Source organism: Sceloporus undulatus, chromosome 9 (assembly GCF_019175285.1).
Source record: "Sceloporus undulatus isolate JIND9_A2432 ecotype Alabama chromosome 9, SceUnd_v1.1, whole genome shotgun sequence".
Lineage (NCBI taxonomy): Eukaryota > Metazoa > Chordata > Lepidosauria > Squamata > Phrynosomatidae > Sceloporus > Sceloporus undulatus.
In genome coordinates, this window is record NC_056530.1 from 25059333 (window position 1) to 25076888 (window position 17556).

At 56.1% G+C, this 17556-nt stretch overlaps 1 protein-coding gene across 1 annotated transcript in view; it reads left to right on the forward strand.

Moving 5' to 3' along the window:
- Positions 1-17556, forward strand: part of CIC (capicua transcriptional repressor) — a 33421-nt gene that overhangs the window by 2161 nt on the left and 13704 nt on the right. The window contains 9 exon segments of the mRNA XM_042440318.1: positions 737-3364; positions 12816-12965; positions 13165-13213; positions 13215-13385; positions 14242-14371; positions 14501-14683; positions 16171-16330; positions 16420-16589; positions 16959-17178. Coding sequence (XP_042296252.1) covers positions 737-3364; positions 12816-12965; positions 13165-13213; positions 13215-13385; positions 14242-14371; positions 14501-14683; positions 16171-16330; positions 16420-16589; positions 16959-17178 — 3861 coding nt within the window.

Here is a 17556-nt window from a genome sequence, read left to right on the forward strand (position 1 = left end):
GCACAGCTTGAAAGCTGGCACTCCCAGCCCTGAGGGCCTGGATCCTGGGGCTCAGCAGGGCTGAGTGTTATGGCTGGCCCTCCCTGGGGACAGCTGCACTCGCTCATCATTCCTTCTCTTGGGCCGCATCCTCTGTCCTTCAGCCTGCGTCCACACGCTGGACACACAATGCTCTCAGGCTGGAGCCGAGGAGTTCTGGTCAGGGATGGTGGTGATAAGAGAGCCTGATACTGGGAAATCAATGGGGAGTTGTGGGGTGGGATGCGGGGGCCTTCCCACTCAGGGCTCAGCCTGGAGGATGCCGCCTTCACGTTTTCTGGGAAAGGGTCAGGGATGTGTGTCCGCTCTCCAGCTGCTGCCACACAACCACTTCCATCCGCTCCCTTAGCCATCATGGCCAGTAGTCAGAGCTTGGAGTCCAACAAGGCCCAGAGGGCCTCCTGTTCCCTCCCCATTCTTAGAGCAGCAGAGGAGATTTGGGGAAGGGCTGGCAATGATTTCAGCAAGGGGAAGTCAGACCAGGCCCTGGAGAAGTTCCTTTCTTTTCCTTTTTTTGGATTCTAGTGAGACTTTCCAGCATAGTGAAGGCATCCTGGGAGGTGCAGTCTGGAAAAGTAACTTTCCCAAGCTCTAGGCTGGATCAGGGAGTGGTGCTGTGCTAAACGGGGGGAGGGGGTTCTGACCTGAGGAGTACGGGATCCCCTCATAACCCTCCCCTCTGCCTTCCTTCCTTTAGCTCCCGATCCTCCAGCTGGGAGAAAGAAGATGAAACCGGCAAGGAAGTCTGCCTCTTCCTCCTCCTCCTCAAGTAGCAGGAGCCGCAGCAGCAGCTGTTCGCCACCTTCCACCCGAGCCAAAGCTCAGAAGCAAAAGACAGCCCTTGAAGAGGAGCCCCGGCCCGAAGAGACGGACTTTGGGGAGGACCCGGGGCCACAGCAGCCCCTGGCCTTTGTGGGTACACGGTGCATGCAAGTACAGATGGAGCCTGGCTTGTCAGAACTGGTGGGAACTCACAGTGATCCCTACAAATTGCCCGTGGGGGAGGCGGAGGCAGAGACGGAGGTCGGTGGCGTGGAGGCCTCCTTGAACCGCAAGACAGCCACCTTTAAAGCCCGGGCACCTTGCAGGAAGTACCTGGCTGGGGAAGAATCCAGTGGTAGTGAGGGGGCCCCGGTGACGGTGGCAGCACCACTCCAGGAAGAGGAGACCCGGCGTTGCCCATCCTCCAGCACCGACACAGCCAGTGAGCACTCAGCCGATGAGAATGAGAAGGGGACAGGGGACATGTGGGTGAGGCCCCCGTCAGGAGAGTTCGATCTCCGACAGCTGCGCTCCCAGAGGGTACTGGCCCAGCGCGAGGGACTTTTCCACCCGGCCGTGGTGAAGCAGGTCCGGCGTGGGCAGGACCTCGGGGTGCAGTTCATAGGCGACCATGCCACGGCTTACTATGAAGGAGCCCTGGGTTCTGGTGCCATAGATGTGGTCTTGGATGCCACACCTCCGTTGGGTGCACTGGCTGTGGGCACGCCTGTCTGTGCATGTGTGGACCCCGAGGAGACAGCTTACCGGGAGGGCACCGTGGTGGAGGTGAGCACCAAGCCCGTCTCCTACAAAGTGCGCTTTACCCAGCCCATCCTCCTTTCTGGCACGGGGGCAGCCGCTGCCCGGAAGGACTCTGCCTGGTTGCAGCGCTCTGCCCTGCGCCTCCTGCGGCCACCCTGGGGCTGCGAGGCCCTCCCTGGAGAAGGCAAGCCTCCCAAGAAGCCTCCCCCTTTGGTAGAAAAGGAGGAGAGGGCACCTCTGGCTCTACCTTGCCCAGAGCCAAAGCAGCCTGAAGATGCTGAGGTCTCCAAGATCAGTGCTGCCGTGCGGGCAGAGGAGCAGTCAGTGGTGGTGCCGCCCCAGATCCTCTCGCCACCCAAGTCGCCTGCCTTCCCCCGGCTGCCTGAGCAGCCTTCCCCTCTGCTGACCCCGGAGGCCGGAGGGAGCCGCAGTAGCAGCGTAATGTCGGTGGACAAGTGCAGCACTCCAGGCTCCTCCCGTTCACGCACTCCACTGACAGCGGCGCAGCAAAAATACAAGAAGGGGGATGTGGTCTGCACCCCCAATGGTATCCGCAAGAAGTTCAACGGGAAGCAGTGGCGGCGGCTGTGCTCCCGGGAGGGCTGCATGAAGGAGTCCCAGCGCCGTGGCTACTGCTCCCGCCACCTTTCCATGCGGACCAAGGAGATGGAGAGCCTCTCAGAGGGCCGGGCCAGTGGGCTCCGGGAAGGCAGTGCCGAGTTTGACTGGGATGAGACCTCGCGGGACAGTGAGGCCAGCAGTGCCCGGGGGGATTCCCGCCCACGCCTGGTGGCCCCTGCTGACCTCTCGCGCTTTGAATTTGATGAGTGCGAGGCAGCCGTCATGCTCGTCTCCCTGGGGAGCTCCCGCTCGGGCACCCCCTCCTTCTCACCGGTTTCTAACCAGTCCCCCTTCTCACCAGCCCCCTCCCCCTCCCCCTCTCCACTCTTCGGCTTCCGCCCAGCTAATTTTAGCCCCATCAACGCCTCACCCGTCATCCAGCGGGCTGCTGCAGCCCGCAGCCGCCACGTTAGTGCCAGCACTCCCAAAGGTGTTGGGGGCACCGTGCTGAGCCCAGAGATGCTGCACCATTCTGCCTCCCGAGAGCGCCACCACTCAGGCATCACTTTCCATACCAACCTGACCTTCACAGTGCCCATGAGTCCTAGCAAGCGGAAGGCCGAGTCCCATCATGGTGGCGGCCCAGGATCCACTGCTGACTTCCACAAGAATGACAGCCTGGACTCTGGGGTGGAGTCCATCTCCCTCACACCCACCTCCTCCACCCCAGCCGGCTTCCGGGCTGTCTCGCCCGCCGGAGTGGGACCCTTTGCCTCCCGCTCCCAGCAGGCCTCACCGCTGCTGCTGGTGCCTCCACCAGCTGGCCTGACCTGCGACCCTGGCCCCAGCGTCCGTAGGGTGCCCGCTGTGCAGAGGGACTCGCCCGTCATTGTCCGCAACCCAGATGTGCCCCTGCCATCCAAGTTCACAGAGAAGCCTCTGGAGGGTCGAGTGGGCAGCCCCAGAACTGGAAAGGCTGGTGCCAAGGAGTTGCTGGCTGGCAAAGGGCAACTGCAGGTGCCGGTGCCTATCAATGTGGGCCGAACGCTGCCGTCCAGCCAGCCCAGCATGGTCTCAGCTCCAGAGCAGGCACCGCCACCCGCCTTCAGTGTCTCCTCCCCCTTCCAGCCAGTCGCCTTCCACCCCTCCCCAGCTGCTCTGCTGCCGGTCATTGTCCCCAGTGAATACACCAGCCACCCAGCCCCTAAGAAGGAGATCATCATGGGGCGCCCTGGCACTGGTAAGTGCCGTTTTCTGGTCTGTTTCTGGTGGTACTATCCTCGGCCTGGCTCTGTGTTTCTTTCACATGTTTCCCTAAACTTAGTAACCTTTCAGTTAAAGCAGACCCAAGTGAAAAGAGTAGGATTAGGTGCTGATGGAACGTGCCAGCAGATGCTTCTCTTTGCAGGCAGTTGTGATGCAAATAGTTGTTAGTCCTTCCATCCCCTAAGTCTCTGAATGGTGCTGGCTTTGTAATAGTGTGAATTGTGCTGGGTCTCTGTTTGGCACAGCTGTGCCCTGAAGTGCTCACCTGGTTGTTCTGGGCAATCACAGATGGTGGGCAGGCTGGTGGTGTGGACAGGGGATTAACTCCACACTTCTTCCACACTTGGCATAAGAAGAAAGGCTGGAAATGCTACTTTTAAAAAAAGTGCCTCAGTCCAGCCTTCCAGGGGTTCTAGGCGTTGCTTTCCAAAAACCTTAACACTGACCATCTTTCCTTGGATTCCAAGAGGAGGAGAGCCTCAGCTGCCCTGCTCAGCATAGAGCTGAAGCTGTTCTTACTTGCTGTCTCCCTGCAGGCCATTAGGTGATGAGGATGAGGGTGGTGCAGGCTAGTAATGTATAAGAGGATTATAGACAGGCTTGGTGTGCCATAAAGCACAGGGCTTAAAGGCCTTTGGTTCTGATGTGGGAGGCCTGATTCCAAGAGACACCCCTGCCCTGAACACTCTGTACCACCTTGGGCAGATCCCAGAGCCTGCCTTCCTCTTCCTTTGTAGTGTAGAAACAAAAGCGGGCACTGTGGAGGCAAACTTGTGAGGGTGCAGGGAAGGCAAAGGCAATAGAGACCTTACAAGTCTTGTACCCATTCTGGGCAGAAACAGGATTTCTCTTCAGAGGTTTAGGATGCCCCAGGGACTGGGGGTCAAAGGCCCTCCCGGGGCTGTTGGACTCCAAGTCCCATCACGTCTGATCTTTGGCTGTGCTGAGTGGAGTTAATGGGAGTTGGAGTGGAGCCACACACAGAGTTTCCCACCCTGTAGTTGCTGCTGCTGTTCCTAGTCCGGTGTTACTTGTTATACAGTAATGATGGGATTTTTTGGCTCCTCCCATTCTGGACGACTGGCCTAAGAAACAAAATGGCTGGTATAGAAGAGGTTGTGATTCGTACAGGGAAAGGAGTGTTGGGTGAGAGGCTGTCTGTGCGGCATGTTAGCTTAGTAGCTTGGAACAGTTAAGTTTTTGGACTACAGCTCCCAGAAGCAAATAGCCATGCCAGCTGAGGGGGCTCTGGTAGTTGTAGTCTGAAAAAGTAACTTTTTTCCTGTGCTCTGGCTCATAGAATCGTAGAGTTGGAAGAGACATTCCTTGGACAGCCTTGCTCGGTCAGAGCTAGAAGTCCATGTAACACCACCATCAGTCACTGATGGCCCATCAGCTACAATCAGCACAGCCGGGGCTGAGACATAATGGGAGCTGCAGTCCAGGAGTACTGGGGAGAGTCACACAGTGGTAAACTGGGCAATTTGTGGGTGGGTAGAAGAGCCCTGCCCCGCTGCTCTTTGCCTCCCTTCCCACTGGAGGCTCCTGCCTTTGTGGCCAAGAGCTACTGGTTGCCCCGCCATTGGGAGAGTTGTAAGCAAGTGGTCCAACTGAGATTGGTGCCAGCCAACTGGCTGGGCTAGCAGCCTTGAATAATCTCTTTTTGATAAATGGTGTTGTCCTGTGTTACAGGCAGCCCTGTTTGCCCAGGGGTGAGCCTCTGGGGTTAGGGCCAAAGCCAGAAACCTCCTCTCTTTTACTTCTCTCACCTCCTATGTTGAAAATGGGAGAAGCCAAGGTGGGAAATAAAACTCTGTGTGTGTGTGGTAGGTGACCCTGTATTCTGTGTTCCTCATGTTCCTTACCTTCCGTTACTCTCTGCCAGCTCCCCTCTTGGCTGGACCTTCTAGTCTTTAAAAAAAGCCTTTTCAAAGCTCTTGTGTTTGTTGCTGCTCTCCTGAACAGGTGGCTTGGACTGGGAATGCTCCCCTGCAGTCTGTGCATGTCTGGGTGCCGCTAGTGGGGTTACCTATGGCCTTTAGCAGGCCTTGTTTGGAATGGTGAGTTCCTTCACAAGTCCAGGAAAAGGCAGTCTGGCTTCTCTTGGAAGGGACCTGGGAGCCATAGAGCGACAGTAGCCGCTTTCTCTTCCAGATATTGGAGAGCCCTGAAGAACTTGCTCTAATTCTGCCTGCATTACAACTGCAAGAGGGTTTTAAGGCTGAGTGAGACTGGAGCCATGACCAGTTTGACTGAAGTACTGGTTTTGGTCACTTTGAACTTGACCAGTTGCTCTTTTGCCCTGTTTCATGATTCTGGAGCTGCTCAGCTGATGATTGGTGACTGGTAGAGTTGTCAGACTATATTGAAGGCTTGTAAAAATCTCTTGCTTGTGGCAAACAGGGCTTCAGTCCAGGTGGGGAGGCACTGATGAACTAGAAAGGAGTTCTTCCATTCAGGCCACCTGAACGTTACCTATGACTGGTTGAGAGAGGTGTGTGTGTGTGTGAGAGAGAGAGAGAGAGAGAGGAATGGGGCCAGTAACTTTCCTGGTCTTGTTTTCAAAGGTGCAGCACAGGCACACTGGGTTAATGCTGCTTCAAGGATGTGTTCAGAACCTTTGGTGTTTTAGGGCTTGATCTTTATTGCATGGGGAAAGACTTCCGACTTTGTATACAGAGCAGACACACAGGCAAACTGGGGAGGTTGTTCTGGAGAGACCAGTACAGTGACCTTCCTTCCATCTCTCTCGTTGCTCCGGGTTGCAGGTCTTTGCTTTGAAGACATCTGGGCTGAAGCATCCGGTGCAAAGCCACAATTAGGGGAATGGTTCAGAGGATATTTTCCCCCTTAGACACTGGGGAGATTCCCTGGTTTCCACATGCAGGCACACCTGGGTTCTGGCTTTGTGTGGCTTCTGGCTTTGTGGTAGTTTTGTCTTTCTGGAAAAGAGAGAGGGAAAGCGTGGGTCACACTTGCACACCTTGCTCTTCCTTCTTTGCTCTTGTGTTATATAAGCCTTGGGAAGTACATCTTCTGGGGCAGGGGATGGAGTGCACCCTGGTGCAGGGGCTCCTCATTTATCCAACAACGGGGAATTTGATTGCTGGCTTGGGACAGTCTGGGTAGAGTTCATTTGGTGGCCAAATTCTCCCATTGACTGCAAGGGGCTTCTGCATGGCACCAGTTAAAGATCTGGAAGGCTCCTGTGCTCCATGACTGGGCACCACTGAGGCTGATTTTATAGCAGTCGGGTATGTCACCATTTGGCACCAAAAGATCTCTTGAGGAATCCTGGAGCCCCCCCCCCCCCAATTCCTGCACAAGGCAGTCCATTATGCGAAGACTCACTTCTATGCCCTTGGGGACCCCTTCCCCCGGGGGGGGGGGGGGATGACTGACATGGATGTTCGTGGTTGAACAGTTCCTAGCACAAGGGGCTCAGCCTTTGTCACTCCAGATGTTTTGGGGCCCTGGGCAACTCCAGGGATTCCTGACCATTGTTCATGCTGTCCGAGGGCTTTCTGTAAACTGAAGACCAATGACATTCAGAGGGCCAAAGGGGGTTGAGTGCCAGGTTTGCAGAGTGTGTGGGGCCAAGGGCATGCTTTGAGCCTGTACCCTCTGTCCCCCTATCCGCTGTCCTGGGGGGGGGGGGGCTAGGGAGAGCAGAGGACCCAGGCCTGCCAGGGAGGGGAGAGTGGGGCACAGGGTGTGTGTCTCCCATTCCCAGGGTGCAGTCTCCCTGCAGAATCTCCAGTGCAGTTTGCTGTTTCTCGGCAACGGGTAACCAAGACTACCATCTCCCAGCTGCCTGCTCAGAGCCCAGGCTCTATTTTTATCACTGGGGGGGGGGGCACCAGTTTCAGACGGGAGAGTACATGTGCGTTCACGTGGGGAGGAGGGCTGTTGTACGCCACTGTGTACGGCTTGAGGCTTGGTGTGTGTGTGTGTTTGGCTTGAACAGGACTGCAGCATGGTGGGTCTGCTTGCTCTCCACATTGGCACACACAACGCACTCCATTGTGTATTGGCACAAAGCATAACTGCACTGAAGTGACAGAGGCACTCCTTGCTGTGAGCACGCGCATGCCCCTTGCATGCGCTCAGGTGTCCTCTGGTTGTTCTGCACATGTGTTTTCACATGGCACATTAGTGAAGCAACTCAAATGAACCCAGGGCACACTCTTTCCCAGGCTCTGTGTTCTGCAAGCCCAGGTTTGTGAGTGATGGCACATACCCTTATGCTTTAAATGTTTGAAATCTTCACCTTGAATCAACAGGTGGCTTTCAAAGTGCCATAAGCCTAGCCCGTTCATGATGGCATAGACTTCACACACACACACACACACACACACACACACACACACAGAGGGATGGAGCGGGGAATTGCAAACCAACTTAGTTTTTGAAAATTTTGTTCTGCATGTCAGAAGGATGCAGTTAATCATTAAAAATATATAACATATTCTATGATATATGGCAAATTCAATGTGATGACTGCTTTCAGGTCAACTAGTCTTCAGCAGCTGACCGTTGTGTGGTTCTGTCCTTTCTGTGCATGAGAACAATCTGTATTCTTCCTTGGTTAATTCATGAGCCATAGTTTGTCAATGTGGAACCAAATTAATAGTCAGTATACAAACATAATACAGTGGTACCCCGGGATACGAAATCACCACGTTACGAAATTTCCAGGATACGAAAAAATTAGATAGGAAAAAACTGTTCCGGGTTACGTTTTTTTTTTCGGCTTACGAAAAAATTTTTGGTGCTTTTCGGCGCTTTTTCGCACGAAATCGCGGCTTCCAGCGCTAGCGGCTATGGCTTTTTCGGGTTGCGAAATCTTTCGGGTTACGAACGGCGCCGCGGAACGAATTAAATTCGTAACCCGGGGTACCACTGTATATTGCTTATGTAGCGTGCTTTTTGGCACATGTATGTGTTTGCGCACACGTGCATCTAGAGCAAGGGAGGTGAGTTGTTGGTGTTCAGGGAGGTGCAAGCCCTTTCTGTTTCCATTGCCATTGCGCTGCGTGCCATACTTCGGAAGCACCCAGAAGGGCAGCTCAGTGGCAAAGCAGGGTGCTTTGCGGGCAGATGGCCCCATGTTCAAGGGGTAGTTTCTCCAGTTAGAAGAATAGCTGAGAGTAAACATCTCTGCCTGAGAACCACAAAATGTGCCTTCTACCTAGCAAAGGTACTGATCCATCTGGACCATCCAGCATATGGGGTGCCAGGGTATGCGCCTCCTTTTCCTTTGGAGCTGCGTCAGACAGCAGTGTGACACCATGCGCTGAGAGGCTCCATTGCAGCACCTCCTCCGGAGAGCAGCATGCCTGCATTCCATCTCCTAGATCAGAACACAAAACGGTGGACTACCTGCAAGTAAAGAGAGTCCATGGAAACGTTAGGAAGCCCTCCTTGGCTGTAAGAGCTGTTTGAGAGGGGAGCATGGGGGCCTCGGGGAGCAGGGAGGGCTTTCCTTTTTTGGAGATCTTTAAAGAGAGGTTTGGTGAGCTTCTGTCCGGAGGAGTGCTTGACCCGTGCCTTCCTGCAAGGCTGAATGCGGCTGCGGCCCAACTCTGTGGTGATTCTGTGGTGATTCTCACACCAATTATGGCAGGAACTGTTGGCCTTCCAGACATTTGGGATTTCAACTCCCAGGAGCCTCAGCTGCTCCACTGGCGGTAAGGGATTGTGGGAGCTGTATTGCCAAACGCCTGGAGGAATGAAGGTTCCCTCCTAACACCCCAGTATGTAGCACAGGGCTTGGGAAAGGTCATGCCTTTGGACGGGGGTTTGAAGTCGGACGGTGACTTTCCCATTAGGAAGAACTTCCTGGCAGTAAGAGCGGTTTGGCAGTGGAACTGTGGTGCTTTGTAGTGGAGCCTCCTCCTTTGGGGGCTGTTTGTAAAGAGAGGCCGGGTGGCCCTTGGTCACAAGGAGGGCTTTGGCGGCATCTTCCTGCGCGGCAGAAGGAGCGGATTGGGCTGGTGGCCCCTTTGGGGTCTCTTCCAACTAGGACTCTGTGATTCTGTGAGCGCTGGTGGAGTGCCACAAACATGTCAGTCACTTGAATTACACAACGCACGCATGCGCATGCACACACACACACCCACTGCTGTGCCAGGGATGCAAAATCCTCAGTGCGCCAGCAGCTTCAGTCACAGTAGGGCACTTTGCCAAAACCCAGCCGCGGGAGCAGGGTGTGTGTGTCTGCGTACACATACACATAGACACACACAAACGCATATGCAGCCTAGGCAGATAGGCCCGCATGCATGCATGTTGTTGCCCTCTGTACTCCTTCAGTGTGACCAATGGCGCAGTGCCTTCCTGACTTTCACCTTGTACCTCTTTGTTGCATGAGGGAGCACCAGCCCAAGCGGGGATAAGTAGAGAGCTGCCCAGCAGATGGGCAGCTGGGATGCCAGGGAGGAAGAGGCCTCCCTGGGCAAGGGGCATTGGGGCAGGCGGTGCCAGTCCTTATGCCCAGGCGAGCAGGGGCTGCTGGGCCTCGTGGCTCCTGGTGGCTCCTGTTGTCTCTGCGGCCGTGTTTTCCCAGGGCTGTGTGGCCCAGGGCTTCAGCTGCCACAGCCACTGGCAAAGCGCTTCGAAGCATCATGCGCCCAGAAGAGGTGGGACCACAACTCCCAGCATTCCTTGCCGTTGGCTGTGCGAGCGACGAGGCTGCTGGGAGCCACTGCCCAAATGAGAGCCACAGATGTAAATGCGCCTCTTGCCGTTGAGCTGCAGAAGGAGTGATGGCCGCTCTTTCCGTACTACTACAGTTCCCAGAGCGCCCCCACGGCTCCTGGCCGGGGATTCTGGGAGTTGTAGTCCGAAAGGGGCACGTTTCTTAGCGGCTTGAGCGTCGTTGTCTGCCGCCGCCTGCTTGTTTCCTTTGGCCTTGCCCCATTGCCCGTGTCCTGCCGCAGACGGAGCAGAGGAGGCCCGAGTGGGCGGAGGCAGAGCCGGCGGCGGCGGCGGCGCCTTCCTCCTCCCGCCAGAGGCAGAGTGAGGGCGCCTGCTGCTGCTGCTGCTGCTGCTGTGCGTTGTGGGCCCCGTCTCTCTCTCTCTCTCTCTCTCCTGGCTTCACCTCTCCGCCCATTGGCTGAGGCTGAGGCTCAGGGAGGCAGGGAGGGGGCTGGCTGCGTCACGCCCTCGGAGCCCAGGCGCTGGCTCTGAGTCAGGGCCAGGAGGAGGAGGAGGAGGAGGCAGGCAGGGAGGCCCCTGAGTCACCGGGACGCGCTCTCGCTGCCTGCCGCCTCTCCTGCCTTTCTTTCCCCGAGGAGGAGGAGGACGGAGTGGCCCCGGGCCCTTCCTGGCTCCTCCCCTCCTCCTCCCTGGGGGCGTGGCCTGGCGTGCGGAGTAAAAGGGCGGCCAATGGGGCCCTCCCCGCCTGCTTTGCATATGACTGGCATTCCAGGGGCGGCCAATGGGAGGGCGGCAGGGCGGGGGCTCATTTGCATGTGAATGAGCGGCGTGGCGTTAGCCAATGGGAGCGCAGGGCTAATGGGGCCTGCGTGACGAGGGAGAACGGAGAGCAGGGAGGCGGCGGGCGAAGGCCGAGGCGGGCAGGCGAGCGGGCGGGGGTCCTCTTCCCTGGCTGCCTTCCTTGTTCGTCGCCGGAGGAAGGAAGGAAGGAAGGAAGGAAGGAGGCCGCGGAGAGAGGCGGGCGAACGGGGCGGGCTTGGGCGACGCGGGTCTCGAAGAAGCCTCCGCCGGAGGGAAGGGGAGGGGAGGGGCGCCGCCCGGCCCGCGGAGCCCCCTCCTCCGTCTCCTGGGTCCGGAAATGGCGGGGGCGGCCCCGGAGGCCAGGAGCGCGGGCTCCGCGGGGGCCCTTCGCGCCACGGCCCTCCGCCGCCGCTGCTGCTGAGGGGGCGGCCCCGGGATGTTCTCGGCGGCGAGAGCGGCCCTGCCACCGGCGGCGGCGGCGGCGGCGGCGGCGGCGGCAGCAGCAGGAGCGGAAGCCCTAGCCTCGTCCTCGTCCTCCTTGGCCCCGCTGCCGCCCCGGGGCCTGGGCATGTTCGGTCAGTCTGGGTCTGGCGGGGAGCGTGGGTCCTTCCCTCCAAAGGGCGCCCTTTCGGCCCTGGGCGAGGGCTTGCTCTGGGGATGCTCAAGGCCTTGGTCTCTCTCTCTCTGGGCCCATATTGGGGGGGGGGGGGGGGCTTCCCATTTGTGCCCTTCCTTCTCCAGCCCCTCCGCCCCCCGCCCTTTCTCCCAGCGATGGATGATGCGGTCACCCGCCAGAGGAGAGGAGAGGAGAGGAAGCCACTGAGCCAGCAGCACTTCCCGGCAGAGAGCGACCGCGATGCTCTCAGCGCTTTGAATAATTGAGTGAACTTTATGGGCTGCGAGGGGGAGGGGCGGGGGCCAGGGAAAGGCCTCGTCGGGGCCCGGCCCCCCCCCCGCACTCCCAGGCCCCAAAAGCACAGCCTCCTCTGCTCCTGTTAGTGCCTCAAGGCAGTGGGGTCACACAAAGCCCCCGCTGCTGGAAGGGCCAAGGCAAAGGTTGCAAGGCTGCTATGCTGCCCTCTCACTATCCATTGAGCGTGACTGCCCTCCTCCGTGGCTCTTGTCCAGGGCAGCCACCCTGGTGCCCCTCTGCCTGGGGAGGGAGGCGTGGGGCGCCTGTGCCTCTAGAGCCAGGGATCCGGTGGAGGGTCTTTCTCCCTTCCTCCGTGGCAAGCCTTGGGCTGTGGGCATCCCATGGAAGAGGATGTTTTGCTGCAGGTGGACTGAGGGAAAGCCAGGTGTTGCCCCCCAAGCAGCCTGGCAGGGTCCCGCTGGGCTCTGGCTGCAGATGACCCAGAGAGAGAGAGAGAGAGACTGTTTGCCCCTTGCCCCCCTCCCCACCAAAAAAAAAACCCCAAGGAGGAAGTGTTGCTGAGCCTGATCTGGGGCAGCCGGAAGGGAAGTAAAGGGAGGGAGAGTCCTGATGCTGGCTTCCTGGACGGAGAGGCCCTGCCAAGGGTCTTTCCCTGGGAGCCCCAGAGGATGCTGCTCCCAAGAGCCAAGCCGCTTGCGTGGGAGTCTCAGCCAGCCAGCCAGGCCCCTTTGCCTCCCCTTCCTCTCCTGCAGCTGTAAAATTCCTCTGCCTGGCTCCCAGCTGGGAAGGGAGGGAGGCCAGGGTTGCTTCCTGGCAAGCAGAGGAGGGACTCTCCCTCTGCCTTTCCTGGGGGACGGAAGCATCTGGGGATGAGGCATGGCACAGGATGATACTGTCGGGTCAGAGCAGAACGGAATGGTGACAGAGGAAGGGGGTCTGTGAATGTGTGAATGGAGACGCAGGTAGACAATGCCAATCTTCTATCTCACTGACTCCCGCCCCCCCCCCACACACACACACTCCAAACATTTTGCCCTTTTCTTTGAGCCAGTTGTCTGTAATGCTTTGTTTCATTTCTCCCTCCCTCCAGTGTGGACCAACGTGGAGCCACGGTCTGTGGCGGTATTCCCATGGCACTCGCTGGTGCCCTTCCTGGCTCCTAGCCAGCCAGATTCCTCAGTCCAGCCCAATGAAGGCCAGCAGCCTATCAGCCACCTTTCTACATCTAATCAAAATAAAGGTGAGGGGGGAGCTGGGACACAGCGTGGAGGTTTCTCCTCAAAGTCTCCTTTCCGTAAGCCGCCTGCAGAGCACACTGTGGGGGACGGCGGGTGCTGCCTTGCCAGCCAAGATGGGGCTGGCCCTGCCTGCCTGAGTGATTGACACACTGCCCCCCCCCCGGTCTGTCCCACTCTTATATTGGTCCTTTGCCTTTTCAGAGCCCCCGGAGTCAGCTGCAGTGGCCCATGAGCTCCCCATCGTGTCTTTGGGGGGCTGAGGCTGGGAGGCCAAATACCTCCCACCCTGGCAGCCCAGCTCCAGTTCCCCAGCCACCCTCAGCCACGACTCCTGGAGCTGGAGGGGTCCCGTCCCAGCATGAGGATGACATCCCAGGACACCCACGCCTGGATAGCGAGACGGAGAGCGACCATGACGATGCGTGAGTGCTGGCACTTCTTCTGCGTCACTTCTTGTTGGTCTTGTAAGGCTGCCATTTCTTAGGTCTGATGGGCAGCCAGGCACAGTGAAATCTGTGTCAGGAGTGGGAATGGTGATCTATGGGATTAAGATGGAATAGGAGGTTGTAACTGAGGACTAAGTGGGAGAAAGCATGGCTGCAGGCAGCGGCTTGAAAAAATACAAGTCAGCAGCAGTTGGGAGGAAGGGAAGAGGCTGCACGGCCAGAAAGGGGGCATTTTCCAGTGGTGGCACCCAATTTTGGGAGCCTGCGTATTGTCCCAGGCGTTTTGCAGACTCTTAGAGTGTTTGTATACCTTTGCATTTTACCCTCTTGCTGGTTGTAATTTGGTTGTTTCCTCAAAAAAGATGTGTTCTCTGCTACCCCTGTGAGAGCCAGAATGGTGTAGTAGTCTGAATATTGTAGTAGGACTCTGGGAGACCAAGGTTCGAATCCTTGCTTTGCCCCAAAAATCCACAGGGGACCTTGTGTAAGTCACACACTCTCAGCCTCAGTGGATGGCGAAGGCAAACACCATCTAAACAAATCTTGAACACTCTATGATAGGTTCACCTTAGGATTGCCATAAGTGGGAACAGCACATCACAATTTTTTATCTTGCTTTTATGCCCTATCTGTAGAATTTAATCATATTGTTGAGTTTTATCTCTCTTTTATGAACTGACTGTAGTATGCTGTTCAGAGAACTTCTGTTAGTGGCCAGTTTAAAAGTACATTAAATAAATACTGGAGTATATTAGTGATGGGAGGGCCTTGGGGGCAGCTGGTAGAAGAGGGCAAGATCAGGCCTGATCCTCCTTCGGTCTACTCTGTGCAGGTTCCTGTCAATCGTATCGCCTGAGATCCAGCTCCCGCTGCCTCCGGGCAAGCGCCGTACCCAGTCCTTGAGCGCCCTGCCCAAAGAGCGGGATTCATCCTCTGAGAAAGATGGCCGCAGTCCAAACAAGGTACGAGGGCCTTACCTCCCCTCCAACCATCACCTACAACCTATATATGTTCCCCTGTCACTCCACTTTGGAAAAATCAACAGAAATGGGTCTGTTCTTTGAACCCACCCCTCCCTGTCTTTTTGGCAGAGAGAAAAAGATCATATCCGGCGGCCTATGAATGCGTTCATGATCTTCAGCAAGAGGCACCGGGCCCTGGTTCACCAGCGGCACCCCAACCAAGACAACCGTACCGTCAGCAAGATCCTGGGAGAGTGGTGGTATGCGCTTGGGGCCAAGGAGAAGCAGAAGTACCACGACCTGGCCTTCCAGGTATGGCATCCTTTCAGCCCATGCAGCCACCTGGAGAGTCAGAGCTCACTTTGAGACGGCCTCCTTTAAAGTGGCTTGTGGGTCTGGGTCAGACCAGTGCTCTGTCTCTTCCAAAATTCTGTCTCCCAGGAGCAAGAAGGCTTGTTTTGTACAGCTGGCCGAAGCAGCAGATTGGGAGAGCTGGATTTGGGTTGGGTTCACAATGCCCCGAATTCCCTGTGTTGGCTAGATGTCATCCTCCTGTGAGTGACGTTTGGAGGGCATGAAAGGCATGTCAAACAAAAAAAAAGGTTCATTTATATACCAGTTCATACTCAACTAACAGTGTAAGTGGTTTACAGCTGTAAGCTAATTGCCCTGACAAGCTGCGATCTCCTCAGAAGGATGCAAGCATGAGTCAAGCTTAAACCCTTTTGCTGGGATTGAACTCACAACCTTATGGTTTTGAGTGAGTGGCTGCGGTACAGGCATTGAACCACTGTGCCACCGGGGCTCAAAACGTGATATTGATTGAAGGACTGGATTTCCTGAGGAGTACTGTGTGACTTTTTAAAAATGCAGGTGTCTGGCCCTCATGTTTTATGAGATAATACTTTAAGGTGTGCAGAGTAAAACCTGGTTGAAATCTCAGAAGTCAGAGGACAGGGAGGAGGTGCCTTCCTGTTTTAGGGACACAGAGCTTCAGTGTTACACCTGGCATCATGTCCCTTCATCTGCTGCTCAGCACAAGTTTTACTCGGGTTTTATTCGAGCTGCAAATTTTGGCTCTTTTGAGGGCAGAATTTAGGCATTTGACAACATCCATTCTCATAAAAGTATAGTGTCTAGATCAAGAGAAGTCATAGTGCCACTGTATTCTGCTCTGGTCAGGCCCCACCTGGAATATTGTGTCCAGTTCTGGCACCACAATTCAAAAAGGACATTGAGAAACTGGAGCCATGTGTCCAAAGGAGGGCGACTAAAATGGTGAAAGGTCTGGAAACCTTGCCCTATGAGGAACGACTCGGGGAGCTAGGGATGTTTAGCCTGGAGAAAAGAAGGTTAAGAGGTGATATGATGATAGTCCTGTTTAAATATTTGAAGGGATGTCATGTTGAAGAGGGAGCAAGCTTGTTTTCTGCTGCTCCAGAGAACAGGACCCAATGGAGCAATGGATGCAAGCGCCAAGAAAAGAGATTCTAGCTCAACTTTAGGAAGAACTTCCTGACAGTAAGGGCTGTTTGACAGTGGAACACACTTCTTCCTCGGAGTGTAGTGGAGTCTCCTTCCTTAGAGGTCTTTAAGCAGAGGCTAGATGGCCATCTGTCAGGAATGCTTTGATTTGGATTTCCTGCATGGCAGAATGGGGTTGGACTGGATGGCCCATGCGGTCTCTTCCAATTCTATGATTCTGTGATCCCTTTGCTTTCAGCATGTGGTCCAGGAATGTTTGTGCATGTGCACTTGTGTCCCCCTCTCCATTCATTTTTTTCTTCTGATCCCTCCAGGTGAAGGAAGCACATTTCAAAGCGCACCCTGACTGGAAGTGGTGTAACAAAGACCGTAAGAAGTCTAGCTCAGATGTCAAGCCGGCTGGGCCTGGAGGATGTGCCAAGGAGACACGGGAGCGCAGCATGTCAGAGACTGGCACTGCTGCTGTGCCCGGAGGTGAGCACTCTCTTCCTGCCTTGCCCTTTGTCATGTCTGCTAGCCTGGACCCCTTCAGCTGTTCTCACTCTTTTCTCCTTTCCTGGCAGGTCCTTCCGAATTGCAGGGAAAGGCAGGCATGGGATCCGGGCACTGCCACGGAGACCGAATCTTCCCTACGGCAGGGCCTGGGGCCCAGCGCCCTCGGGCCTTCTCCCACAGTGGGGTGCATGGGATGGAGAGTGACCAGGACAGCCAGGTGTTACAAGAGCTCACCCAGGTGTGTTGATTGTGCTGTGGGGCTTGGGGGCAAGGCGGCAGGAATTGGGGTGGTTAGACTGGTGTGTCTCTGGGAATCGCCCCTCAGCCCTTGGGCAGAAGACATAGTAGGTCTGCCTTACTAACAGAGGTTCTTGAGGTGGCTTGCAAATGCATGAACACAGGGCTAAATCAGTGTGCATTTAGCTACAGCTCCCTCTTTCCAGAAGTGGCCATGCTGGCTGGAGGATTCTGGGAACTGTAGTCCCAGAGATTATCTTGTCCATGCTCCAGTCCAGTCTGAGAGGCATCTGTTAGGCCCTGGCTTCTGGACCCACTGACTGTCCGCTGCCCATGCTGGGGGATCTAACGGATTGCCATGTTGTTCCAGATGTGCTCTGGATCGTCTCTGTATGCCAGTGGCAAGGGGCAGTATGGGGGGCTGGGCCCTTCGGGGTCCCCCTTTGCAACGCCAGGTGAGGGCCCCCGCCCCTCCTTGCACCTGCATCCCTCCCGTGCCTCCCGTTCCCAGCGCACTACCAGTGAGGACATGACCAGTGATGAGGAGCGCATGGTGATCTGTGAAGAGGAGGGCGATGACGATGTCATTGGTGAGGAGCCCCCCACCTGCAAATGCATGCTGCCTCCTCTCTCTCTCTCTCTTTCCCTTTCTCTCAGAACGAAATTGAAGGGGGAAAACCCATGACCTTTCCCCATTGAAGTAGATCCATGGATTCTTGATTAAGATTTTGTATCATGTCAGGGTATGGAAATTGGCAGTAGGATGTACGGTCTAGCCTTTTTAGAGTTTCTTTGTTCTTGTTTTTCAGTTTCTGGCCTACAAGGTTGCAATGGCAGGTGTGGAACTGTAGGAAAGTCCAGGTAGACTCTTGCAAGAGGCCTGGTTCTTTGCTAAGCCGAGTTGGAAAGGAGAGGTTGCAGGACATCCAGGGCTTTATTGGGGTGCATTTGTTTCTTATCCCTAAGAG